The 27,238-nt window shown below is 38.9% G+C and overlaps 2 protein-coding genes and 1 long non-coding RNA gene across 13 annotated transcripts in view; 2 read left to right on the forward strand and 1 right to left on the reverse strand.

The window, feature by feature from the left end:
* SPAST (spastin) overlaps nucleotides 1-5,887 on the forward strand; it is a 39,093-nt gene extending 33,206 nt beyond the window's left edge. For all 6 annotated transcript variants that reach the window (XM_030499389.1, XM_030499387.1, XM_030499390.1 and 3 more), the window contains one exon: nucleotides 424-5,887. In XM_030499389.1, the coding sequence (XP_030355249.1) occupies nucleotides 424-455 (32 nt within the window). In that variant the 3' untranslated portion in view covers nucleotides 456-5,887. The remainder of the gene's footprint in view (nucleotides 1-423) is intronic.
* Nucleotides 991-8,836, reverse strand: LOC115613643. The gene is made up of 2 exons (XR_003993459.1): nucleotides 8,673-8,836; nucleotides 991-8,559 (listed from the first exon to the last, which is right to left on the reverse strand). It is a non-coding gene; the product is annotated as an uncharacterized LOC115613643 (long non-coding RNA).
* On the forward strand, nucleotides 8,780-26,834 carry SLC30A6 (solute carrier family 30 member 6). 6 transcript variants are annotated; one of them, XM_030499393.1, is made up of 14 exons: nucleotides 8,780-8,967; nucleotides 10,997-11,083; nucleotides 11,636-11,720; nucleotides 12,674-12,716; nucleotides 15,789-15,854; nucleotides 16,267-16,347; nucleotides 17,091-17,126; nucleotides 17,940-18,034; nucleotides 18,748-18,796; nucleotides 20,761-20,880; nucleotides 21,171-21,273; nucleotides 21,595-21,642; nucleotides 22,225-22,293; nucleotides 23,815-26,834. In XM_030499393.1, the coding sequence occupies exons 1-14, from the start codon at nucleotides 8,965-8,967 to the stop codon at nucleotides 24,310-24,312; spliced, it is 1,383 nt and encodes a 460-aa protein (XP_030355253.1). In that variant the 5' UTR covers nucleotides 8,780-8,964; the 3' UTR covers nucleotides 24,313-26,834. The 6 variants fall into 6 exon arrangements, with proteins under 6 accessions (XP_030355253.1, XP_030355255.1, XP_030355257.1 ...); XM_030499395.1 differs by lacking the exons at nucleotides 11,636-11,720; nucleotides 12,674-12,716 and having other exon boundaries at nucleotides 8,858-8,967; nucleotides 23,815-25,542; XM_030499397.1 differs by lacking the exons at nucleotides 8,780-8,967; nucleotides 11,636-11,720; nucleotides 12,674-12,716 and adding an exon at nucleotides 9,421-9,559 and having other exon boundaries at nucleotides 23,815-25,542.
* The last annotated feature ends 404 nt before the right edge of the window (nucleotides 26,835-27,238 follow it).

The raw sequence follows: 27,238 nt of genomic DNA on the forward strand, positions 1-27,238 counted from the left end.
AATAACACAGTCTCATGGGCTACTAAATAACAAAGCAGACATCATGATTACCAAGTGTTAGTTTATTAAAAAGGGTAAATACTGGTAATCTTAAATTACAAGACCCTTGCATCAGGTCATAGAATCATAGATCAACCCAGATTGGAAGGGACCTTAGAAGATCACCTAGTCTAACCTTTTGTGGGAAAGGGAACCGGGATGGAAATGATCTAGCACCCTACCCAATTGCATCTTGAAAACCTCTCGTGATGGGGACTGTACCACCTCCCTGAGGAGGTTATTCCAGTGAATGACTGTTCTCACTGTGAAAAATGTCTTTCCTAAATCAAGATGGAGCACTTGTAGAATATGCTTTGTTAAAAGTGAATACTGAAGTTCTTCTCAAACCATTTGTGATCCTGATGTCTTTCACTTCTTGCTTAGATGAGGAATATCAAGCTATCAGATTTCACTGAGTCTTTGAAGAAGATAAAGCGCAGTTTGAGCCCTCGGACCCTGGAAGCATATATTCGCTGGAACAAGGACTTTGGAGATACCACAGTGTGAAACCCTACTTGAAGTGAAACAAAGTGCTGCCTAAGGAGCAATTGCTACAGACTACTGGAAAGCAGCCAGAGTTTACAGGACTTTACAGATCTTTAAGTATCTGCATTAAAACTTGAGATTAAGAAAAAATTATACAATGTGAAATGTGTTCATTAAAGCCTCCTTGCCATTTAGTGAGGATTTACACACTGTAAGTAAGAGCACAATAGGATGTGAGATAAGGTTCCTAGCAATCCAGTTACGGTTTGAACAATAATATATGTATTTTGTTTCAGCTAGAAGGCGCTGATGATATTGATCATTGGAAGACCTTTTCCGTATGTTGTGTTTGTGTGTGTGTTTTTGTTTTTAATTTTGCCATGACATCTATGTCTGGCTTTCTTCCTTCTAACTACTAACTTACAATTGGAGGTTTGTAAACTTTGGTTCAGTTTTTGACTTTTTTTATCCTTAATGTGCCAAATAAAACGATTTCCCTTTGCAGAAAGGAAGAATAGCATTGGGGAATTACAATTATTAAAATGTAAAAAGCAGCTGGTCTGTTATTATTTGTCTTTTTATTTAGTTGAAATGTGACTGTGTTGTTCACAGAACAGTTTTGAAGAAGACCTTTGATAGCAGAACAGCAAAAAACCCCAACCCTATAAAACCAATTCATACTCTCTCTTTTAAAAAAATAATTACTAGATAAAAAGAAAGACTAAGAAAGACATTCATTTACTGGCAGTATTTTCTCTTAATGCATTTTGTAACACTTCCATTGGTAGAATGTTAGCTTATGCTTACGGTGTACAACTTGAAGCCCAGCTGATGTTTGAGAGTAAGTAATGCTAATTGTCAAGTTTCAGAAATGATGTGTTTCTACTCTGTATTTTGGTCTGTTTATGATAATTGAAAGTAAAATTTCCATTGTGATAATTTTTTTAATCTCCACATGTAAGCATTAAAATATGAGGCTACATGTTTAATACATAGCACACATTAATGTTTTTATAGCTTTCTTATGTTTTGGTTTATATATTAAAGTACAAAACACTCAACTGATCTGCTTTTTTAAAAAGAAACTGCATCTTTGTACAAATACTTGTTTTTATTATATAAATGACAAGCTATTAAACACACTTAAGTGATAGCCTTTAAATACTGTAATAAAGGAAGACATCTTTGCCTTTACTTCTAAAGGCCTGACATCTTGTTTACAAATTCTGTATGGATTAAACACGGATGTTGGCAAGGCAGACCACCAGTTCCTTGTTAGAACAGGTCTGTGGGGTTTTGTTGGGTTTACTTTATTAACTTTTTTTAAAGACAACTCTCCCAACTTAGTGATACTACAAAAATGCATATTGTTTAGAGTTGTTTTAACTAAACTGAGTTATAAGCTTTGTTTGCTTTTGGTCTTAACAGAAAATTTTGTCTTAATTCTTCATTTAACTTATTTTTTATTGTTAAGAGTAAGTCAAATATTTCTTTGACTACTCACCTGAAAGTTGACTAAAAATAATATAATATATATATATGAAAACAAATCCCTAGCTGATAGATGCAGTATAAGCGTAGTAATACCGAGAGAGGACTCTGCTCACTGCATAGTATTGAGTAGTAAATAGCAGAAACTGTTGAACTTTTCAGGTGCACAGATGCAATGTTTGGGATTCTCTTCTTTTGAACCAGAGGTGCTTTGGACTGATCTTAAGATTAAAAGCTGTTAAAAAAGATGGTGTTCCACTAGTATGCCTTTTGAAATAGTCTAACCAAACCCATTCTAGCCTTCTAAGTGTATGACTCTCTCAAATGTATGTCTGATGTAAATGAAATATGTGACTCCTGTTCCCCTGACACACTTTTCCTGGAGAAGTGAGAAATGCTAAAAGATTTCAGTTTTAAATCTTACATCTTGCTTGCTTTGCATTAGTTCTGTCTCCAGTAGACCAGCTCTGTTGTTGGAGATTCCTGGCTGACTTGATCCATGTTTGTCATAGATTTCATAGTGCTGCACATGAATATTACTGCTTTATTAGAATCTGCCAAATAGCTGAACAGCTGGGAAAGGCCCTTGGTGGTCTTCTACATAAAGCTTGTAAACTTTCCTTGAGATCCTTTGCAAATGAGAATTTTGAAATTTGAACTCTTCTGGGTTTGAGTGTTCCTACGTATTTAGCTTATGCTAAATTACCAAATTCTGTTTTCCTCTACTTAATTTTGAGGAATATACTGGTATTTATTTCAAATACATACCTGTCGGCATGCAATAGGTACCTGTAATGTTGAGGTAGAGTTCCCATCTGCTAAAAGACCACCAATATGCATCACAAAGGGTCATAAGTCAGAGCTGCTACTTCAAAAAGAAAAGGGACTAGCCCTGTCCCTTGTTTGTACATCTAGTTCTGATCAAGAGAATCTGTGTGATTGGTACCATCCATGGCTTTTTGATTATCTATTCCACCCTGATTATTTTCTGCATAATGGATGAACTGCAGCTCTATAAATTAGTGTTGGAACACAGTAATAATTTCGTTCCGTAACATCAGTTTGCCCCACAGCTGCTGGCCCATGACCAAGTGCTGTTTAGTTCATAGATCACCTTTAAATGTCTGTCTTATGCTGTCTTCTGAATAGCGTCTTTTAAGAATAATTCTGTTCCCCCAAGACGTTATCTCGCCTCTTCTGGTTTCTTGATTTACATGTAGTGACGAACTACCAGCTCAGTTATTTTTACCTAGCTGTTGGATTAACTGTGTATAAAGGCAGATCTGAAAAAAGAACCAACCCAAAAATATGCACCACCACCACCATCCCCTCCCCAGAAAACCCTCAATTACCTGTATTTTATATTTTATATAAAACTTCGCAACTATATTTACCATAAAATACAGTATCTTGAATTAGGATAGGATAAGCGGGACAGCAGCTTGGATGCTTTTAACCTTTGCAAAGAGTGGCATTACATCTGTTTTCTAGACTGCCTCTTTTTTTTTTTTTTTTTCTTTGTGAATCTGCCCATTATTAATGAGTGACCTGACCCACTTTCTTGCAATGGTGGGGAAGCAGCTTGTCTGGCAGTCTGCTAGTGTGTTTTACTGACTTGAAGTGTAGCAGTTACTGGAGGGAGGGGAAAAAAAACACCCAAGCCTCCTGTTTTTTTAACAACCTTCTCTTTTTATTAAGCAGGAAACGTACCATCTTCTGACTTTTTGGGTGTTGGAAGAGCATGCAGAATGCTGCTTGGGTGGTGTTGCTGCTTTTGGTGGCATAACAGGAAGGAAAAACTTAACTGAAGCACTGTGTGGTCCTCTTTCTCCTTAAAATGAGAATTTGTTGTGTGTTATGATGTTCCCCTTACCTAACATTGACTTTTCTGTAGAGTGCACCAAACCTGTACAGGTTCCCCACTTGTGGCTCAGACAAGTAAACACTTTTCAGTGAACACTAAAAACAACACTGAATATTCAACATAAGCCTTAAACTAGGATATTTATGTACATGTAAGTCTGTGTCCTGTTAGTTTCTTAGACTTTACACAGCTTAGGTTGTTAGAAACAAGGCATTCTGCCCCTGAGATGTCTTACTAACTACTTCAGAAAGTCAGTCACTAAAACAATTTTGTTAAATATGGCCCTGCAACTTACTTTATGTAGATGATAAATGTGATAGTAACACTTCAAAATGGAGAAGAATGGGATCTCAATAGAGGGAAGAATTTGTTGTCGCTGCACTAATTAGAGGCCATTGCAGATTTCACTGTTAGGATGCTCTCATATGTTTTCAAAATGACAGATTTTATACTTAGACAATTAACCTTACCTTCTGGTGTAGAATAAATAGTTTTTCTATTCTAAACAAGCATTTTTTTAGCTCTTCTTGGCACTGCTGCCAAGTCCATCTTGTGAAATTTAAGTACTTGCACTGGGAATGCTCGAGTGAGATATGCTAGCAAACTTAACTGGGATGTCTGTTCTGCAACTGGTATGGAAAGCAGCATTCTTCTTGGGGCTTCCTTAACCACCCATGTGAGAATTTGGGCCCTAGATTCTTACAGTGCTTTCCTACCCAAGAAATGGATAGTGCATTGTTGCGCTTAAGATGTGCTTATCTGGCTACTCCAGTGCTTTAGTGATGCTTGTGTGTGTGGCAGCTTTGGGAGGTGGCAAGTGCTATGGTAGGTTGCAGATTTTCATTCATTGTCTGTGGCAGTCTCAAGCTTCTGTGATGGTTTTAGTTGTTGGGGACTTCTATCAGATATCCAAAGTAGAATGAAAAGCATCAAGCAGGTAGTGAATGCAACTAGTTATCTCAGTCGTAGTGCTAATTAGAGGCAGTTGCTGGTTTCATTGTTGGGTTCTCTGAAGCTGCTATTTAGTGTTGGATGTTGTTTTACTCACCTCTGTGAATTTTCATGATCTGTTGGTCATCCCAAGAGATGACCAAAGAATCAGTTATGTTCTTTTAGAGTTTTTTCTTGAAATACTCTTTTCAGTATTTTTTCTTTCAAATATCGTAACTACAATTCCACAGGATGAGGAAGTTAAACCGTTGCTTCCTGCAAATACAAAATCATCTTCTGAAGTATGGGGAAATATGCATTGTGTTTTTCCTGCTTCTCATGTAAATCGTTAACTGTCTTAGAGTGGAAACTGTTTACTTGTCAATAACTACCTCCTGAGTTCGGCAATAATCGGCAAGTTACACTCCAGTGGATTAAATATATTGGCTAAACACTGGGTTCTGCAGAGTTTGATATTTCGATTTGCAAATTCTTGACATGATGTCTGGAAACTACAGTGATCAATCTTGTTTTGCTGTAAGACTCTCCTCACCTTCATAAGATTCACCACTTAGTCCTGTTTCAGAGAAGTGGATTTGAGGAAAAAAGTCAGCATTCTTTGTAGCTGGTTAATACAGGTGTATTCTTCTAAGAGGCTAGGGGCGTAGCCTCCCAGTTCTGTGAGTTCTTTACCATTAGGAGTGGGGAAGTAAGTACTTTATCTAATAGTCGCACACCTATCAGAGGGACTGGAAATACAGAAACTGGTTTTTGCCATGATTCTAATTTTTATTCATGTGAAGGGCTAGCCAGTGTTTTTCAGAAATCTGGATTAAAGTGACAAAGACCAAAGGTGGAGACAAAAGAGTAAACCCCACCCCCATTAAATATATTGGACTCCAGTCTGGGATGGGATTAATTCTTGTATTTTGTTGTTTTGGAGCACTTTTGTTTCATTGTTCTTTTAATATGTTTTCTGAAATGTTAAACACCATTTTATTAATAAGCAATGTAAAAAAGCATGATGAGCAGTCACACAGCTTTAGCTTCACAATAAAATATTTCATTTGTCCCGTTCTTACTGTTTTCTTGTCTGTCTACCAGATAAAATGTCCAAACTAAGAGCCTTTCCATTGAACCTGAAGCCTATGCAATTGCTGCTGGTACTGAAAATAAATAAAAATACCCCAGGTGTTGTATACCAGATGATGGAACAATAAATATGTAAATATCCCATTTAATTTCTCGTGGACATAATTCAAGTTCTTAAAATTAATGCAAACAGTAGTGCTACTTCCTAAATAAATGTGCTGAAACTGAAAGTCTGCTTATCCTAGTCCTGCTGAACGACAGTGAAAGCCAGGAGGTTTCATTCTGGTAGTCATAGTGAAGCCCTGAACATAGCTATTTGAAGCCAGTTTACTTAGATTCATAAATGGCATCTTTTCTTTTGCTGGCTGAGAGCAATGCTATTATTTTCAAGGTGACAATCTAAATTCTTATCCCCATCTCCTTACTGTTTGTAATTCTTTCTAGCCATTGGCTTGAGGCTGCATCTGGACTCCTAACAACTGCTGGGGCTTTCTGTTCTTGCAGTTACACCCTGAAGATAAGGTTAAAAAATTTAAAGTTGTATTAGACTAATATTATATATCTGGGAGCATTAGGGGTGTCTCAAAAAGCAGCCATGACCACTGCCTTCAACACATCATCCTGTCAGTCCCTGTTAAAGCAAGGAAACCAAATAAAACCAATCCAGCAGTTAGGGGAAAAAAAACCAACCAAACAACCCCAAAACAATGTTTTGGACTGAAGCATGAGAGCTGTTACTGCTTCTGTCAAGCATTAATTCCTGAGGTTAGAAAGACACCGTTGTTGTCTGTGCAATATAATTATTCAGGATCTCTCTTTGGCTGAACTGCTACTGCTTGGAGGTAGGCTCTGAACCACTGAAATTATTGCAATTAGCGATTCTGTGTACAGGTTACAGATACTCAAATAGAGTGCATCTATTTTGGTAGAGGGGAGATGCTTAGATAAACTTAGTGAAGCAGCAAGAGCCTGAAAGCAGTATCCCAGCACTTGCTATGTTGAAATCTACAGAGTTTATGGATTTGGCAGCATACCCCAGACGGAAGTATGTTAGACTCATTAAAAGATAAAGCTTTTCTCATTCCAGCCAAGACTCTGTGAGACAAGGCTGCATGCCTTATGTCAGATGCAGGCTTATTTCAGATGCAAATCTGTTTATTTCTGTATTTTAATGTTTTAACAGAGAAAAGCGAGTTTAAACTTGGGTTTGTCTCTTTCATTTTTCACTGAAGCCTCTTTCTGCCAATTTCCAAATAGTTTGTGAATTTGTGTAATCCAGCCCATTGCCCAGAAGCGAGCATACGGCTCTGGAACAGAAAGAGTTATGCAACCTTCTCCAAGTCATTTTTTTTATTGTGTGTAATGATAATACGGAAAATATTATGTAGTGGTGAAGGCAGAAAGATATAATTTAATTAAAATCCATCCCTCAACACCTGTGAGTGATTTATTCTGCGTGCTGTACTATAGCTGGGAAAAAAAACAAAGTGGGAATTTCAGAAGCCTACAAACCACCTAATGAGTAATGAGTAAAGTCTGTTGTTTTTACTAAATGCTTTGAAGATTCCACTTCTTTTGGCAAATATATAAGTGCAATATGTTCTTTCTAATATTGTAACTTCTATTATTTTCAAATCTCTAATTTCTCTAAGATCTCAAACTCTCTTCCATTTTAAGATATCCTTGAAGACTGCTGTTACATGCAGAATGCAGTTACCAGTGGTGCTAGTAGCTGCAGTACTTATCCTCTGTGCATTGAAAAAGTGCAGTTTCTTGTAACTGTATGCCTCTTCTGGTAAGAAATACTCCAAGACATGAAATAATCTCATACTACTTAATTAATGATACCGTGTCCTGTAAGGACCAGGTACACTCAAAAACTGGAACATAAGAATGATTATTTTTGTCAGTAACGAAGTTCCATGCTCTGCAAATGCACCGGAACTGGACACAACACATCTGAAACTTTTCCAGAGTGGCTGGGAAGCAGATTAATTTTATATGGTGGCTTGTTTCTGGTTTCAGTTGGTGTACAGGCCTCTCTCAGCCACAGTCAGGTAAGTCTTTTGGTGTGTTTCACAGAACAGACTAGATGCAGATAAGGTTTTTAACCACTTTAACTTGGGTGCTGGACAACTGAAAAGCCCATTAAAAGATGAAAGACAGGACTGTTACAAAACGCTGTTTTGGGTATCTCTCTAGGCACAATAAACAGTCTTAATAAAATACCTAGTTTCAATTTATCTCCCTACCTCTTTTCCATTTACTTCCCAGCTGTCTTGCAACTAAATTTTTCCATACATTCAATTCCATACAGGTGTTTTTTAACACAATTTTCCTTAACAAAGCTCTCCTAACTTTGAAGACGACTTCAGTCCTGTGTGTTGTTCCTGGTGAGCAGTGTCTGCGTTCCGACAGAAGCTACAGGGCGCAGCTCAGTGGCCTGCCAGTCAGCCTGCGTAAGGGGGCTGTTGTCACCTTATAGCCCTTGTGTTCCCGTTCGGCAGCAGCAGCAGTCACAGCAGTGATTTGAATACAGCTCTGTGGTTTTCCTCCCTCACTCTGCTTTGCAGTGCAACAGCCTTCGACTGTAGATCCCTCCTGTGAACTGTAATGCTTCTACTGATGTAACACACCCAGAGCAACCGTAGCAGCTCCTGGAATTTCAGCACACAACGAAGCGGCTACAGGATACAGCAGCAGAGAGGGGCTGGCTGTAGCGCCGCTAACGTGATTTTGGGCGTACTCATGTGTGGAGGATTAATCATACCGGAGCGCGGCGACGCGAAAGCGTCCTGGGGAAGAAGCAGCAGCGTACCATGACCCGCAGACGGCGCCCCCGCCGCGCCTCCTCGCAGGTAACGCGCGGCGGGGCGGGGCGGGGCGGCGCGGCGGGAGAAGGCCGCTCCGCCGCGCGCCCCCGGGGAACGCGTCGCTTCCGCCAGACGTCATCTCCGCTGCCGCGCGTGACCTGACGGGCCCGCTCGTTGCCGTAGCGACCGGAGCCTCCTCCGCCTCTTCCGGCCGCGCATGGCGCCGTCTCTTCCGGTGCGGGGGATAATATGGTGAGTGGCCCCCGCTGGGGGAGGGGGTGGCGTAGGGGAGCGGGGCGAGGAGGCTGCTGAGGTCGCCGCTCGCGGGCGGGGGGTCCCGCCGCTGCGGGAGGCTGCTCGGGGCCGGCTGGGGCAGAGCGCCCGGGGCCGGCCTAGGCCTCGGCAGTGCCGCGCCGCCGTCCCGCGCGAGCCCCGCCGGGGCGGCGGTGACGTGTGTGCGCGCGGGGCCCGCCCCGCGCGGCCGGGACTCAGCCGCAGGTGGGGTCACCCGTTACCGTCAGCCGCGCGCCCGCTGCCAGTGCCCTGCCCGGCGCGCCCGCGGCCGGTAACGGCTCCGGGAGCACGGGGCGGCTGTGTCCGGGCAGCGCCTCCTCCCGCAGCCCCCGCGCGCGGCGCCCCCGCCGGCTCCGCGGGGCTGCGATATGAGCGGGGTCCCCGCCGGCAGCGCCGGAGGAGCGCCCCGAAGGGTTGGTACGCGCCGGCCTGCGGGTCGAGGCCTTGTCTCGGCCGCGGAGTTCTCACTGAGCGCTGCATCAGTCAGGGGAGGGAAATCCACGTCGGGACAAACGGGTGGTGGTAGCGCTGCTCCCGCGTGTCCGTGAAAGTGCGGGGCTGCCACTCCTCGGCTTTAGGGCTGGCTTCCCAGGGACCGACCGCTGTGTGTGCGGGTTCAGCTGGGCGCTTAAACTTCACCTTGGTATGCTGACCATACTGAGATAAGTCGCCCCCAGTCCCGGGTTCTGTCACCTGTTGGCGTTGTTGGAGCAGACGCTCGCGCTCCGTGTAGCCCGTACCTCAGCTATGCAATTCCCATACAGCTGATAGAGCGCCGCACGGGGAGCCTCGGCCGCAGAGGTTTCTCTCTGTTGCGTTGGCCGGAATTTAGGGAAGCTTTAATGCCGAAGTGCAACATGTGCTGAGTTGGAGCTTGCTTGTGGGGTGAGCTGCGGCTAGCATGGCTTTGCACGAGGCTCTTCTCTGTGGTACAGAATACACAGCCTTGAGTGCGCGGCATCCTGCAGGGGGCGAGGAGCTGTGGCACGGTGCTAGCAGCACACAGCGATGGGCGCTGAGGTGGTAGAGCAGCATTCCCCTGACTGTTAGGAAAGCTCTCCAAACTTTTCTATCATTCCTTGTGTCTTCTGCGGGCAGTCACAGATGCAGTAGCTTGCAATCAAACCTGACTTCATCCAGTCCCAAATCGCTGCAGGTGACGCTATCCAAGTCCACAAATTTCTGTTGCAGATCAGAAGGGCTTTTCACGCGGAAAGCTTGCTTTGCGAGGAGGGCAGAATGGAGGACAGTTAACTAGAAGCCCGAGTCCCCTGAGAAAGGGGAACAAACAGTACAGTTGAATTTTTCTGGTATTCTGCTCCCTGTTGCACTTTCAGGAGAGCCAAATAGCACCCCTCACTCCCATCTCCTGCATGCCTGTATGTTCTCTCCACCTCAGTAAAGACCTTACCTGCACAGAACTGCAATCTGGGAGAGGGAGCACCTGCAGTGGCTACATCTACTGTGCGCATTTAGCTTAAGCCATAACTGAGATTGTCTGGTGTCCATCACGTTGCAGATGATAGCAGCATTGTTTTTATTTCTCTGAGGAGTTCTCATTTTTATATATATATATAAAAATATTTTTCTGTGTAATAAACCAGCTGGCCGTGGGTGGGGAGTGTGCTTTGATAAAGAAAAATATTTGTGTTTTCAGAACATCCGTAGTAGCTTTATTTAAATAAAAGTAAATAAACCACTGTTGAAATGGTATTTCGGTATGTTTCCAATAAACTTGAATTATATCTGAATGAAGCTTGATTCTAAGTCATTCATCATTTTCTAATATAATAACCGTGTAAAACTGTTAGAAAAATATCATTGTATTTAATGCTTATGGCTATCTCTAGTTAACAAAAAATTTATTCCGAGTCTTTGATATAATTGTGTAAAAAATAGAATTTGATGTTCATTGTGAAGATTTCCTTTTTGCTAATTTAGACTATGGTTTAAGTAACATTTTTAATTAAACTGTTATTTTTTTAAGGGGACAATACATCTGTTCCGCAAATCACAGAGATCATTGGTTGGAAAGTTAACACATGAGTTTAGGCTGGTTGCAGCAGATAGGAGGGTAAGTCTTTTAAAAATGAATAATAATTAAAAAGGTAGTAGCTGTGATAAGTTAAAATACCTTACTGACTTGAGTGTATTTTGAGATTTTTTTTCTTTGAAATTTTCAAGCTGTGTTTAAAAACTAAAATCCAGCTCTGAAGCTGAATTCCTTCCTGTGTATTGTCCCTGTCAGTCAGTGCTCTCCAGAGTTGTACTTCTATTTAATGTGTTCAGTACAACTGTAAACTGAATACGCACAGATGGTTTTGGGACTTGAGTTCGAGCAGAAAGCAAGGAACCCTCTAATATGAAGTTGTGTAAGTCTGTCTTCAAAAGTCAGATGGTGTGTGCTGTAATAAAATTCTGTTTTATTATACAGGGGTGGTTTTTGGTTTGGACCAAAAAGGTGTTTTAAGCATAAGCGCTGTTGATAAATGAGTTTTGAGACAATCTGTAAAGTTAAAATATGGGCTTGTTGTTCTGAAATGAGTTGTAAATTTTTGGGAAGGAGGAGAAGCCAGTTCTGCTGAATTTTGTAAGGTGTAAAATATATATTTATTCTCATCAACAGTCCTGGAAGATCTTGTTGTTTGGTGCTATAAATTTAATATGTATTGGCTTCCTGCTAATGTGGTGCAGCTCTACAAACAGCATAGGTAGGTGGCTCTCTTGTACTGAAACTACAACCAACTATCATGTGTTTCTTAGGTTATGAAGTTCCAACATACTATAAAAGCAGAGTTCAGCACTTAATGGAGTTAGGTGGCTACAAAGCCAGGTTTGGAAAGTGCTTCCCTTTGATCTGCCACAGTCAGTTTAGAGTCATTTCTCAAAAGTCATCTCTCAAGGCAAGTATGGATGGGTGAAAGTCATACAAAGTTCGCAAGGATTTCCAGACCTGCTGGTTATTTTCTTCCTGCAGTACCCATTTTAGCTTTAGGACTACAAAAAAGTAGACTTTTAGGCTAGACCTCAAACCTGTTCCTTGTATAAATAGTGCCAGTGACACAGAGACCCTGACTTGCAGTTGAATGAAGATGTTTGTAGTGTGGCAGAATGCTGCTCTGATTCCAGGAATGCCTCTTTTCAATATTTTGTACAGGGGCTCCAAGATGCTTCCCATCACCTCTACTAAAAGTAGAATGCCTTACATTTTTGTAGTTTGTGACACAAGTTTTCTTCAAGTTTCAAGATGGATCAGAGAAGCAAAACAAGTAGAAGGTTCTGTTGAACCTACTTTTTGGTGCAGTAATGCACATTAGGGATCTCTTGCTTTGGCAGATGATGTGTTACTGGAAGATCTCCTGGCTTCTCTGTATTTAAATTCATAGCCGCAACTTAGTCACAAGATTAATACCTTTTGTATCTGGGCATTATTACATGCTTTATCAGAATTAGGATTGCCATAATAGATTTATTTATGAGATTCAATGTATCAGTGTGTTTAGGACATTCATGTTATATACGCATACAAAGACAGGGACTTCTCTATCAGCAGACAGTTCATGTAGATAGGTGGAAAAGAGCTACACAAGAGGGACTTAGAAGAATGCAAGTGATGTCTGCACTGAAAAATTATATTAAGTTTTAATATTTGCTTTTTTTGCAGCTTTAACTGCTTACACATATTTGACAATCTTTGACCTTTTCAGGTGAGTTTTTTTCCATTTAGTCTTACTGTTCATTTGTGCCTATCTTTGTGTATTTCTGTACATAGAAAATTTATTTACAGACAGAAACACATGTTATTTAGTCATCAGTATAGAAACACTAACTGCTTTAAATATAGCTTAAATGAGTGTAAAATTGTACATCTCAATAAATACGTGGTGAGAAACACCATAGCTGTATTGAGAATAACAAATCGGTTCCATCATCTGTGCAGATGTGTAACAATATAAAACAGAATCTAGCATCAGACTGTCACCTGGTTGGTCACTCGGAACGTTTCCCTTATGCCACAGTTGTTAGTTCTGAAGTATCCCTCAGTTTTAGCATCAGGAAACAAGTAGTATGTAATCCTATTTCTGTTTCAAAATATTTGAAGAGCTAGATCCCATGCAGTCTTCCAATAAGGTCATTAGATATTTTAAGTATTTTCTTCCTGTTTTCTAATGAAATGGTATTAAAACTACTTTAAGTATGAAAGTTCTGAACACTTTTGATAATATTGATATTACAGACATGAAATATATTTAATTCTTATCTGAAATGCAGGTTGGCAGCAGTGATTGGGAAATAAACTGCATATAATACATGTAATTTTTAATTATTAACCTACATTATCTTCCTTGCTAGCTCACTACATTATAAAAAGTATGGATCATCAGTCTGTTTTGCCCACTACATACTATAGCTTATCTGACTGATAGTAAAACATTTATAAATAACAGCAGCAAACATGCAGAAAGGAAAATGAATGGTTGATATAGGAACAAAAATGCTTAACTTGGTCTGTGGCTGCATTAGAATTGTGATATAACTTTAATGAATCTCTCATTTCTCTTAGAATTTTATATCCACTGTGTTTTGTCATCTTGGCCTAACAGCCTTTTTCATCTTGGGAAAGTTTTGATGTTGTATTTTGCCTTTGTGTAGAATATTATTTTTTTGTAGTTGTAGGAGAGGGTGGAATACCCCTGGCACTTGCGTATTAGGTTAATCAGAGGATGGATGAGGAGATTATTCTGACTCATAGAGATCTCTTTCTAGAGTTTTGATTTAATGTAAGGGAGAACAGTGCTCAGTAATTCTGCTGCAAAAATCAATTTCTGGTAATTTTTGTTATCTTCCTGGTCATTTATGATAGTCTTACTGAGTATATGAATTTCCTGGTTTGTATATGAGCAGTATTATTTCCTCTGCTTTTGCTTTTACTCCACACAGCTGTAGACTGGGTTGTGAGAATGTGATTTACTCCACAGCAGCTGTGGGGATGATCCAGTCTGCTTTAACATTGCCATTAATTAAGAAAGGGCTGCACAGAGGCACAGATGGCACTGAATCTGGGTGGGTTCCAATTAAAAAAAATGTCTGAAGAAGTCACTAGCGGAAAAATAGGCAAAGGAAATGAGACACATCCTAGGAAAACTCAGGCTAGTACCACGGGGATAAAATAATTGGAATTTCAGATGGTCAGTGTGAGAGAAAAAGTGGGAAAGAAAATAGCAGGAGAGACCTGTGGCAGTCAGTGAATGGCAGTTAGATTAGAGCTTGTGTAGATATATGCAACCAGAAAAGTAGATCTGTTTGGGCTATGTGTGTACACAAATTACACGGTGGAAAAGAAAAGCAATGCTTGGTTACAGTGCAAGACTTGTTCTAGAGTGCTAAATCTAACTCATGGTGTATCTCTAAAAGAAGAGTTTAATGGAGAGCTTTCTTCACTTTTCACTGGGATACAAAGGAATTGACACAAATGTGTCTGTCAGTCCTGTCATCTTGCTTATCACGTTCATTATCATTTAAATGGTCTTTCTCAGGTTGCAGTAGTTCTAGGCAAGTATTGTGGCCCAGTCAGCACCTTGGTGCTACGCAGCCACACGCTCACTCCCCCTGCCCAGCCCGAGGCGGGATGGGGAGGAGAATCAGAGAACAGGTAAAACCTGCGGGTTGAGAGAACAGTTTAATAATTAAAATGAAGGACGATATAATAATAATAATAAGAAGAAAGGAGATAGCAAAGAGAGATAATCTCAAAAAAACCCCAACAAACAGCAGTGATGCTCAATACAATTGCTCATTACTTGCTGGTGGATGCCCAGCCCATTCCCGAGCAGTGATCGGTGGTTCCTGGCCAACTGCCCCTACATAGATATGCTGGGCATGACGTGCTGTGGTATGGAATACCCCTTTGGCTTCTTTGGGTCAGGTTTCCTGTCTCTGCTTCCTCCCGGCTTCTTGCGCCCCTTCTCACTGGCAGAGCATGAGACTGAAAAGTCCTTGATCAGGGTAAGTGCTACTGAGCAACAACTAAAATATCAGTGTACACAGCACTGCACCAGCTACTAAGAAGAGGATTAACTCCATTGCAGCCGAAACCAGGACAGCAAGTTTATAAAGCACATATAGAAAAGCATTTACTGGGTGTCTAGTTTGCTATTTTGGTAGACTTTTGCTTTGTGCTTTCCATTACTATGTGTGACATTACTGTGTGTGATACTGGACATTGTTAAAAGGATTTTCTCAAACCACCCTTGCTGCCTGTTAGTCAGATTCTGGGGTACCTGCTGTCATGTTCTCTGGGTCTCTTTTGTAAAAATTCATGTTGTGCATATAGACTGAACGCTAATTGTGCTTATTCGTGTCAGGGCCTCTGTGAAAATGCATTGCATTTGGAGTTATAGCTCATTTAGGCTGAGGGATGTTCTATATTGAAGAAGATTGGCAGTAGCCTTTGTAAGCACAGCATGTCGTAAGTACAGCATTCAGCTTCTCCTGGTGTAAGGAATTTGAGCAGCTATCATTCTGCTAAAATTATTTGCTGCCCTTTTTATGGGAACAGTTGAAACATCCTCATGCAGTCTCAGTTTTGTTCCCAAACACAACCTTTCTGGATTCACTGGAACTGTCATTGACAGTGACAGTGATGGAGGCGTTGAGTTTGTGGAAAGATGTGGTAATGTTCATTTGTTCAGATCTGATGGTTGAAGTGTATGTTTGTAGGTTATCCTGTTTGTAAAGGCTGCAGTTACTTATAGTGTAATTCTCCCCCTTTTTTTCAGTTTGATAACATGTCTAATAAGCTACTGGGTAATGATGAAGAAACCCAGCCCAGTCTATTCATTTGGGTAAGTACTAATAACAAGATCTAGTGTTTGATAATACACCATGTGATACATTGCTGACTGTCATTGCCTGTGTCCCCTAACAGCCATGACTAATGGTTTGTGTGTGAAAGAGCCTAAAAATAAGGATGCCCAAGGCTGATGCTGTATAGAACAGGGGAAGAGCAGGAAGGGGAGGGACAGCAAAAAGAATTAGGAAATGTTGATTTTAAGCTGTTTCTGACATGTGGAGTGTTGGCTTAAAAGACATTGAAAATAATGCCTGTTCCATAAAACTTTCCATTTGTTCCTACCTATCTGCTCTTGAAAGAATCAGAAATAGTAGGTCTATCCTGCTGGTTCCTTCCAAGGACCAGAATGCATTTGATGGACTGTTCAGTGTCCAGTGTTTCTAAACTTCCTTCTCAAATTTCAGGTTTGAAAGGTTTGAAGTTCTAGCCGTGTTTGCATCTACAGTTCTGGCACAGCTTGGTGCTCTTTTTATACTGAAAGAAAGGTAAGGATATGTACCACTTTCTTCAACTTCTTATGATGTACAGAGATATTCTAGGTTGAGCAAAAGCATATGCATTCTACAGATACAGTCTCTAGAGATATACTGTAGAAAAACTTTCAGATTTTTAAAAATAATGCTAAACCTTGCTACTCACTTTGATTACAGGTAGGCTTTAGATGTGGTGATAGGAATTGGTAAATTTCCCTATGCGTCTTGATTTTTTTAAGTTCATTAATAAATAAAACTTTTTTTTTAAGCTTCAGTTACTTTGTAAAGCAACTTCATAATATATTAAGGATCTGCATGTTTATAAATTTCATTGATCCCTCAAAATTTGCTCAAATGTTAATTGGACATACCATCTACACTTGGAAGCATTTGCGTTTCAGGTGCTTAGCCTAAAAAAATATTTTAGTCTTAACAAAACCTCTTCACATTTAAACATCTGGAATTTAAAACTGGGGCAGTGTGACTTTCATTTTTCTATTGAAGGGCTCTATTTTTTCCATGGAGGGCTATATTAACAACTTAGCGATTTTGTACTACAGGTTGATCTGTTGTACTGATCAACTTATGAAATCTGCTGTGCTTATTTAAGCAATTATCTATTTTTTTTCAGTACTCTGTCAGGTTTTCTTTATGAATGGCAGTTAATTCTTCAGAACTGAAAAAATATGCTTCAGCTATCAAAACAAAGATGTTTTATTGTATACTATAACTCAGATTTTCAATTATTTTTGTAGTGCAGAGCGGTTTCTGGAACAACCCGAGATACACACGTAAGAAATGATTTTGGCATGTAAAATGATATTTTTTTCAGTGTCCCTTTGTGTTTCTAATACTTAATCTAGCATGTATTAATAATGCAAGTACATTCAACACCAGATTGGGTTTTGGTACTTTGGCATTTGTTTCAAACTATGTGCAAGCTGTACTGCAGTCAGTTTTTTCAAGGTACAGTTGAAATGTAATGCACATGCTCTCCTAAATAATGATCTAACTATATGTTGCTGGTTTTGCTAGTGTAGTTACTCACAGTTCATATGGAGGCATCTTAGGAGGCCTGGTATATGGGGGGGAAGGATGCTGTGATGATTAGGGAACTGCAGGTGTTGCAAAGATGATGAAGACTATGAATAGCACAGAGAGTGTGTATTCTTTTGTGTGTTATGAGACAAAAGACTGGGCCATGATGCTGATGTATGGTAAAGCTGTAATTCTTCTAGGAAAGAGTAGAGGCATAGGGCATAATTCCATAGAAACTAAGCTTTTTTAGCTCTGCTGCTGAGGGGACAATGCGTTTATATCTTCAAAGGAAAATATACATGTGTGTACGTATATGCAATTAGTTAAGAACTGTTACTCAGCGTTCTGAACACTACATACAGCCTAATGTGATAACACTAACGTATGAAGCTGAGCGATCTCATACAACCCTTGAAATGATAATACACTACCAGTTATTAAGCATTACACTAGTTTATCTTACTCTTATTTTCAGCTTTAGTGAAAGATTGTTACTGGTAATTACAGCTTGATTTCCCATTTTGTGATGATGTGAGATTAAGGTACCTTTTTTTTCCCCTCCGTAGGGGGCGACTGCTGGTTGGTACTTTCGTGGCTCTCTTTTTCAACTTATTTACAATGCTTTCCATTAGGAATAAGCCTTTTGCTTATGTCTCTGAAGGTATGTGGTAGATTAATGTACAACAAGAATTGGGAAAAGATTTTAATGTTCCTATTTTTATCAAGGTATAACTTGCCTGGTAATTTTCTTAACCTGTGGGTATATAGTACTGTTATCTCCATTAATATAGCTTCATGCAGTTTAGAATTGCCATTTGATTTTCAACTCCAGTTTGCTTACAGGGCTCTCTGGGTAGTATGTAGTCATTAATATGATAAACTGAGTAGCATTTTAATGCTGAAGTACCCTTTGTTTTCAATCTTTTGGATTCAGCCAGTGAAGATCATCTGTCAGATATCAGAACTTTGAAGACATTTTATGGATATATTGATGGATTAAAAAGAAATTATTGTAATCATTCCTCTTAATAATTCTTTTATCTGGGACTTTCCCACTGTGAAGTAGGCCTGCAGTCATTCCCACTAACTGTAAATTGTTTACAGTTGTATATCATAATTTATATTACATAAAAGGTAATTTTGATGGTTATAATCTGCAGTTATGTTTGTACTTAATTAGCTCAGATGATTATAAGGGATGGATGTTTTACTTACTGCCTGGAGAAGTAAAACTTTTTTTTTAAGTGACAGTGAATCTGTTGAGATACACTTATTCATTCACAATGTATTGGGTTTTTCCTCTTAAAACTTCAAGTGTACTTTAAAATGTATGCTTTTACTCATCATAATTTTATTACCTTTTTTCTTTTGCAGCTGCCAGCACAAGTTGGCTTCAGGAACATGTTGCAGATCTTAGTAGAAGGTAAAGCTTTAAAATGTTTTTCAAAATTGCTAGTTTCTGGAAGGCAGTGTTGAGTTTTTTGTGTCTAATAACAGTTTGGATGGGTATTGAGGCATAAACTGTTGTATATTAGAGCTTTTAAAATAGCTTTACCTACTGTAGGTCTAATGTAGGAACTCTAGAGCAAACATCGTCTCTCGTATTTCCCAGATACATCAATCTAATCAAAATACATCTTTCTGCATGTTTTCATGCAGAATGCTTTCAGTACATTGTATGTAATTCTCCTTGGCTGAGGTGAGGTAAACTAGCTTTGTCCTGCACAGACTTGAACTGTACCTCTCGACGTTCATTACCTGAGTGATATATTTTGTAGTAATTTGTGTTTGTTTATTCTGTGGGGTAGGCAAATGACTAGGATGGTTGTAGTTTAAATGTGTTACATGAAACAGCGTACTCACTGAAACATAGCTATGGAAACTCCTCACCTGTCCAGCAGGAAACTTGAATGTCTGTGTCTTCCAGGGGCTGAAGCAGTGTTGCTCATTCATCTTGTCTGTTAACTCTCTTGCTAGCACTGGATGTCTGAATGTGAGATAACATTGTTTGCAAATAATTTTGTCAGATGTCAGAAACAGTTATTTTGAGCCGTATGTGTTCTTCCAAGTATTTATGCTGTCAGTATCAAAATGTTAAACCATATTGTATAACAAGTTAAGTATGCTGCAAAGCCCATCTGTTCCTGCATGTTGTGATTTTTGTATACAGTTGAGGAAAGCAGAGAACACTGGCTTGTTAAATAGAAGAATTGATTTTATATGGGTAGAAAGTTATATCATCAAACCCAAATTCTGCAGAACAGCTTTGGAAGACTAACAGTAGGGTCGTCCGTGTACCTGGAGTTTCAGTGTGGAAAAAAAAATGTCAATAGCAACCTCAGCCACTAGCGGAGTTTTTCTTTAACACCACGTTTCAGAGAAGGACACAGGTAAGTTGAAGGGCTCCCAGATCAAGAGTCTAGAATCACTACTGGGTTTTGAGATAAAAAATGTTGGTATAATTGTCTACAGGTTAAAAAATTACTAAATTTTGTTAGTACATTTACAGCTATTTCGGATGTGTTCTGTGAAGCAGTGTTGATTACAGGATAACTGCACCTGTATATAATTATGTTCATGAAAATTCTTACAGGAAGAGACCAGCATGTGATGTCTAAACATAGGTTGGTTCTAAATAGAGCAACAAAACATTTAATGCTGTTTTTCCTTTAAATTTTCCGGTACGTGACATGCACTTAGATTCACTGGGAAGTACAGAAACCCTTTTTCCTCTTCATGCTCTCATTGATAGGAGATATCTATAAATAAATACCTTTTCCCAGTGTTCCCTCATGGGTGGTTTTTTTTTGTCTCTTATTGAGCTAGCTGGTATTCTCTCTCTTTTCAGACTCCATCAATTAGTTAGCTTTGGCTTTTTTTACACAAAAGATGGCAGATGGATTGAAGACCATTGGTATGGAAACACAACCTTCCCCTGCCCCAAGGCTGATGTATATGTAATAGCAGTATCTCAACCTGTAAAGCACTTGTGTTGCATACAGCTGGCACAGTTAGCTGTGTTACTAAAAAAAAAAAGTAGCACAAGATATGTATTTTGACATGTAGAAAAACTGTATAAAGATTAGTGTAGCATAACATTTTGTAGATGGGAAGAGACTTGAAGCACATTTAAGATGCAAGAGGTATTAATTTCAGATATGAGAGAGAATATGACATGGATCTAAACTTGATTAATTTTTGCTGACATCAGACTATTACAAAACTTTGAGCAGAGTTAGAAGGGCCTTCACAGTCCTCATAGACATGTTTTGCTATGACTGCAAAGTGTATTTGAAGTCAAATGCTGAAGTAGTGGGTATATAACTTTTGGGTTTTGAAGTAATGCTGAACAGCTGGCTGACAACTGCTTTTTCTGTTTTGTTACAGTATTTGTGGAATCATCCCAGGATTAAGTAGCATCTTTCTGCCACGAATGAACCCTTTTGTCTTGATTGATATTGCTGGAGCTCTAGCTCTTTGCATTACATATATGCTCATTGAAATCAAGTACGTACAGTTGTTTAAAAAGAATAAATTTTTGTATCCAGTCTATGGGAAGCTGCATTTTTTACATGGAAGGAATGATCTCATCGAAGCTGTATTTTGTAAGAATGGCATTGCAACTCCGTGAATATATTTATCTTGTTTCAAAGATGTGTAGTTCAGATAAGATTACTATGTGTAATATTCTGTAAGTGTATATAATGTAAAAGAATGAAAAAGAATCAAAAGAAAACTCTTATGCTTTTAAAAAATGTAAATAGCTGTTTTCCTTTAAAATTGTTCTTTCTCTCTAGCAACTATTTTGCTGTAGACACGGCCTCCGCTATAGCAATTGCTTTGATGACATTTGGTACTATGTATCCCATGAGCGTGTACAGTGGGAAAGTACTACTGCAGGTAAGGCAGTGTCACAAAACAGGGATTTTGGGGTTTTAGTTTTGTTAAACGTCCTTATTTAAAAAAAACAAAACAAAACAATACAACCAACCAACTAAACATAAAGTATGTTTAAGCACTTGAATAGGAAGTGTTCCCAGGGCAATTTGTGACATGCTAGAAGAATTTTAAGGGCAGTAGAAATATGCATCATGAATTTGTTTAATGCCATTGGTCTTTTGTGTAGCTAGATCAGACTTAAAGGCTTTCTTAATTAACAAGGCCAGTTAATCTTTATTATATATAACTTTTTTTCTCTCCTGTTTTTTCCCCTTCTTAAAGACAACCCCACCTCATGTGATTGGCCAGTTAGATAAACTTCTTAGAGAGGTAAGTCAGCGTATAATACATAACACAGTGTGCACAGCTAACACTAAATAAGCATTTAGGAATATGAAGAGGTTTTGTGAGATGATTGCTAAAGAATTACTTTTTTTTATGTTTTAGCTGCATGTAGCAAATATGGATCTTGCTCTCTAAGATGAATAGTGTCATTCAGGTATCTGTAGCAAATCTGTTGAAGTAGTACAAGCTGTTCTTTTTATAAACTAAACTTCAGCTACCGTTGAGTGGTTTGCAGATGTGAGTGCAGGGAGGAAAAGGAATACAGGCAGTTGTTGACTTACAGTATATCAGGTTGAGAAAATATTGCAAGTTGGCAGCAAGAGTTACTTGAAACGAGTTACTTAAACCACTTTTTTGATGGATTCAGATGTTCAAGGGTAGCAAAAATACAGTAGATAAGCAATAGTGGCATCATTACTGGTCATAATCTGTTCTGTGTATGGAAGCTTTTATTTCACTACTGAAAATGCTGTATTATTCAGAAATGTGTAAAAGTACATTTCCAAAAGGATTTGAAACATTACTTCGAATTTATTTTCATATTTCTGGATGTTTGTGTAAAATTAGGTTTCAACTTTGGATGGTGTCTTGGAAGTTCGAAACGAGCATTTCTGGACATTAGGTTTTGGCACATTGGTAAGTTATGTCTTTATTGTCTTTTTAGCCTTTAAAAAGAGTTGAGAGTTGCTATCAATGTTTTATTTGAGTAAAGTTTAAATAAAGTTTATTTAAATAAATATTTTATTTAAAGTTTATTTAAGTAAAGTTTATTTAAATAAGATTTCTTCTGAAATCTTAAATATAAAAAAAAAGAAAGATGGAGTTAGTACTCAGCCCTTGTGATATATTGCAAAACTTCTCTTCCCCTGTCCTTTATGGTTTTTTAAAAGCTTTATTATTTAATATTATTTATGTATATTGCAGCTCTGGATTAAAGCATGCACTTCGCAAGTGTAGGATTTCTTTTGTATTTTGTCAGTGAAGAAAACCTCAAACAATAGTATTTTTTCAAATGGTATGTTAGTGTAAATTGTCTCAGGAGAAGAGGAAAACTCTACACTCTTAGGTACCAAAGGTCTACAGTAGAATCATGTTTTCAGCATTTCTGGGGGAGGGGGATGAAAAAAACACCTGCAGTTGTATACTGATAGTCTGAAAGCTGAAAGAAATTAAGGGGGTTTTTTTGGTGATCCAGAATGATCACACAGAACTCAGATATTCCTAAGTTGATGCAGGTATGTTGTGACAGACAGACAATTAAGGCTCTTAGAATTTTTCTCTACTTCTGAATTCTTCCACTACGCTACCCTTCTAAGGAAAAGGTAGCAGGTCTGACTGGCTGATGTGAAAATAGCTTTCAGTTTACTATTCTGCCACCCAAAACACTGAATCACAGCATTGTTGGATTGATCAGATATTTACAAAACCTTTGTATGCATATTTACCTATTGGCATCTTCCAGCATGTCATAGAAACTTCCTGAGTTTCCTGGGGATGTTTTCAGCTGCACTGTCTGATGTAAAAATGGCTTACATAGCACAAGCTACGAATCATGTTCTTTATTAAATATGAATTGAAAAAGCATGTCCGGGGTTTGCATCCTGTTCTCTTCTGCAGCAGTACTTCAGGGTGAATGGGGTAGTATTAACAGGGAGGAGGTCAGGGGCAGTCCACAGTCCAAGAGAAGCTCTTAGTCCAAGTTCCACAGTGGGCACTGCCTCTGTTCTTGCTCATGGTCCTGATTTGAGCATGTCTTCCATGTGTTGTCCTCTTGCCTTCTCCAACAGCACAGGGGTGACACTCTCTCCTAAATTTGGCATACATTTGTCTGCACTTTGTTCTTCTCTTGGGACACGTGTTTTTCCTGGCTGTTGCCTTTCTTTTCCTGACATCACATGTCATATTTTATAATTTGGTTTTAAGACTTACTTTTCCTGAATAATGATCTTGATATGTTCATAAAAGATCAACATGTTAGGAAAGATCAAAATGTATCCTACTTATGGAATTATTAAGTAAGTTTCTCAACTTAGTAGTCTCCACTGTGAAAGACTTTTGTGTAATTCTCTGGAGGATAACTTACTTCATCTTGAATTTATGTGGAGAATCTTTACTGAAGTAACAGTTAACAGCCAGCTTATTTTTATCACTTTCTAGGCTGGATCAGTACATGTCCGAATTCGGAGAGATGCAAATGAACAAATGGTACTTGCCCATGTCACTAACAGATTATACACATTGGTCTCTACCTTGACTGTTCAGATTTTCAAAGATGACTGGATCAGACCTACCTTATCATCTGTGCCTATTGCAAACAGTATTCTGAACATTTCAGATCATCATATTATTCCAATGCCATCTTTGAAAGCTGCTGATAATTTGAACCCTGTTACATCCACTCCAGCTAAGCCCGGCAGCCCACCGCCAGAATTTGCTTTTAATACACCAGGCAAAAACGTGAGTCCAGTCATCCTTTTGAACAGTCAGACAAAGCCCTATGGACTGGGCTTAAATCATGGATCCGCACCCTACAGCAGTGTACTCAACCAAGGACTTGGAATACCAGGAATGGGAGCAACTCAAGGATTCAGAACTGGTTTTACAAATGTCCCAAGCAGATATGGAACCAACGCTCGTGGTCAACCCCGACCATAATAAACACCATTATTTATTGTACTTAAGGGTATTGACTTAATTCTTTTATTACCCAATTTTTATAAACATTTGGAATGTCAGATCATTCTGAATGGCTGGGAACAAGTGCATTGGTCATATTCATGAAATGGTTAAACTGCAATTTTTCTTTTGCATCAGCAGTAGCCTGTGTAATGTCACAAATATTTTCCAGACTTAGGATACTTTACAGGTAGCTTTTATAGAGTGTCCATTTCCGTTCAGCTTTTTATTCACTTTTCTTTATTTTCCCAAGAATGGATGGAGACACAGCACAACTCCGTTAGAGAGTAAAATTGTGACCAGGCAGCATTTTTTTTCTAATGAGAATTGCTTAATAGAAAGTAAGCTATTAAGCAGTTCAGCATTAAATTCACTGAATGCTGAACAGCTGAGAGAATAGGAAATTGCAGAAATACAAGTCCCAGTTCTTAGATGTTTTGATTGCGGTATTAAGCCATCTTTTGGCGAAGTCACAATTAGTTTTGGTTGCAAAACTCCATCAATATTCATGTTGTAACCATTGTGAAGACAATCTGGCATTTCAGATTCTAGTTAGGTTTGTGAGACCCTGTTTTTACATTTTGATTGATGTTTTTATAGAAATTCAGATGGTTCAGCAACCATTTTCTAGTTGTAAGTATTCCATATTCATCTCTGATATTTCTTCCTTTTTGGTTTAACTGCAAAATTATTTAGCAATATGCGGGGAAATAAAATATATCATACTTAGATTTTACAAGCACTTCTTTTTTATGATTAACGCTATTTAAGATACAGAGCAGATGGCTGTATTGTTTCTGAAGCCAGTATTTCATTTTTGACTATGGAAAGTATTCTCTGATTTAATTGTGACTTTGTATTTTTCCTCTTTGTATTTTTTCTGTAGTTTCAGGGGGGAAAGTATTTCTATTCCTGGTTTATATCCAGAGTACTAGTCAGTGATTGCTGACAGTTCTGAGTGATTGCTGGAGTGCTTATCCTTCAGGGCACGCTTGGAACAAGACTGCCAAACTTGTCTCTGCTTTTGCATTATCGTTCTGCTGTACACCTAGAAGGCTGTATTTCTTCAGGGCATCTCTCAGAAGCTCTTCTCTCTGACTGCTGTCTTTTTCTTCACTGCTCTGATAACAAGGAAAGACCTTTTAGAAATACTTCAATTATTTTTTTCCCCTGTTCTCCTGTGCAGTATATATCTTATAATTCCCTAGCCAATTCCTCCTCTGCACTTTCTTCGGCATCTCTTGGCTGTTGAGGAGTGGGTTACCCATTCCTGTTGTTTCACTTGCAACTCAGGGTGCTATATATTGGCTTCCACCTTGTTTATCTGTATACTAAGTCAGTCTCTCCATTTGTCCAAGAGCTGTAGTATCTCAGGGACTCCAAAGAAATTCTGTTACCTGAAGATAATGGGTTTGATAGAGAAATCTTTCTCTTGTAGAACTGAGTTGAGAAAACAGCCTTCATTTGAATTTTAAAGATCTGTGGCCTCTTCACACTGGCTGAGGATTTATTTTTCTGCATAAGAACATTGTTTTCTCCCCCCTTTTTTTTTTCCTATTCTCTTTCCCCCCCCCTCCACTACCTGTGTTTCTTGCTCCGGTGCACGGAGGAGGGCGTCACTTTTGCAAGCAAAGCAAGGTGACATTCTGCATGATAGTATCTTGCTGGGATGTTTGAGGCTGAGGGTAGTGCCCAGCCTGCCACTGGTAAGCAGTCCGTGTAAGCTACAAGTAGGGAGTCTAGTTCTGTATTCATTTACAGCAGGAGTAACAGTTTCATTGCTATGTTAGAAAATGCAATGAGCTCGAAAACTTGCATTTAAGAATTACAGTGAACTTAGAATGATTGGCCCTGTTTCTATAAGGCCAGTATTAGCTCATTAATCACCTTTGTTTCATTGCTCTGTCTTTATGTGTGTGTAGCCTATTCCACGTGCCATTGCTGCATGGAAATTCGCTGAAGTACAGAACACTTGAACAGATTCTGTGTACCTCTTGGGTGCTGAACTAGACTGCACTCTACAGCATCTGCGACACCTTAGAGCCAGCAGAATGTTTACAGTATACTACTCTCATGTGGCCTATTTGAGAATTGTTCCTTACTCCAGTTTCATAACCAAACACCCTTTTTCTGACATTTTAAGTACATTGTATTATATTGATTGCATGCCTACTTGTTTTTAGTAGAAAATTAAAGCTCCATTTTATGAAAAAATGAAGCTGATCTTTAATTTAAAATGAGAAGGGAGAATGAGAATTCCAGAATTCTGAGTGCAATATAATCACTTTAACAAAACTTTTTTTTTGGAGTGATTGTTTACAATATATATCATATGTGCAGATGATAAAAGATTCTTTTAGAGATTAGAACAGCTTTTTAGCTGCTTTATTGTTATGAATATATTAAGAATATTTGTTAAATCAACACAGAGTAAAATGTCTCCTTTTATACGAGGAAAATAAAATCAGTGTCATCTTTAAATGACAAGGAAAAAGTGGTAATTTTTGTACGAGGTTTTATAGTTGTATTTTTATATATGATTGTTTAAGTGATGCTCTCGGGTGACACTTCAATCTCAGTGAGCAGATGTGTGAAACTTCAGAACTGTTTTTCTGGGTGTGCTACCAAGGTAGACTTGGGTCCTTGTAATAATGCTACAGAAAGCATTTTCATGGCGTTTTGTCTTTTCTAATTGTATTTTGCTGTTAGGTGGTCACAATCTAAATGTTTATCTGAAATGTGGTGAATGAGAATTGTTAATTTATATCATCTTCATTCCTAATGATAGGAGTGCTGCCCCAGCTAGAGCATAAAAGAGGACTGGTACTCACTATCGTTTCTGTCTACCAGAGGATTTGGCATTGTTACTTCCTTACCTTATTCCAACTGTGAGTGCACAGGATCA

Source organism: Strigops habroptila, chromosome 10 (assembly GCF_004027225.2).
Source record: "Strigops habroptila isolate Jane chromosome 10, bStrHab1.2.pri, whole genome shotgun sequence".
In the NCBI taxonomy this organism is placed as follows: Eukaryota; Metazoa; Chordata; class Aves; order Psittaciformes; family Psittacidae; genus Strigops; species Strigops habroptila.

What these genes read in the sequence shown, in the direction of transcription:
- SLC30A6 (XM_030499393.1), top strand. An exon ending in AGCCCAGTCTATTCATTTGG is followed by an intron (nt 15,855 to 16,266) that starts GTAAGTACTAAT and finishes CTCAAATTTCAG; the next exon opens with GTTTGAAAGGTTTGAAGTTC. An exon ending in TATATGCTCATTGAAATCAA is followed by an intron (nt 20,881 to 21,170) that starts GTACGTACAGTT and finishes CTTTCTCTCTAG; the next exon opens with CAACTATTTTGCTGTAGACA.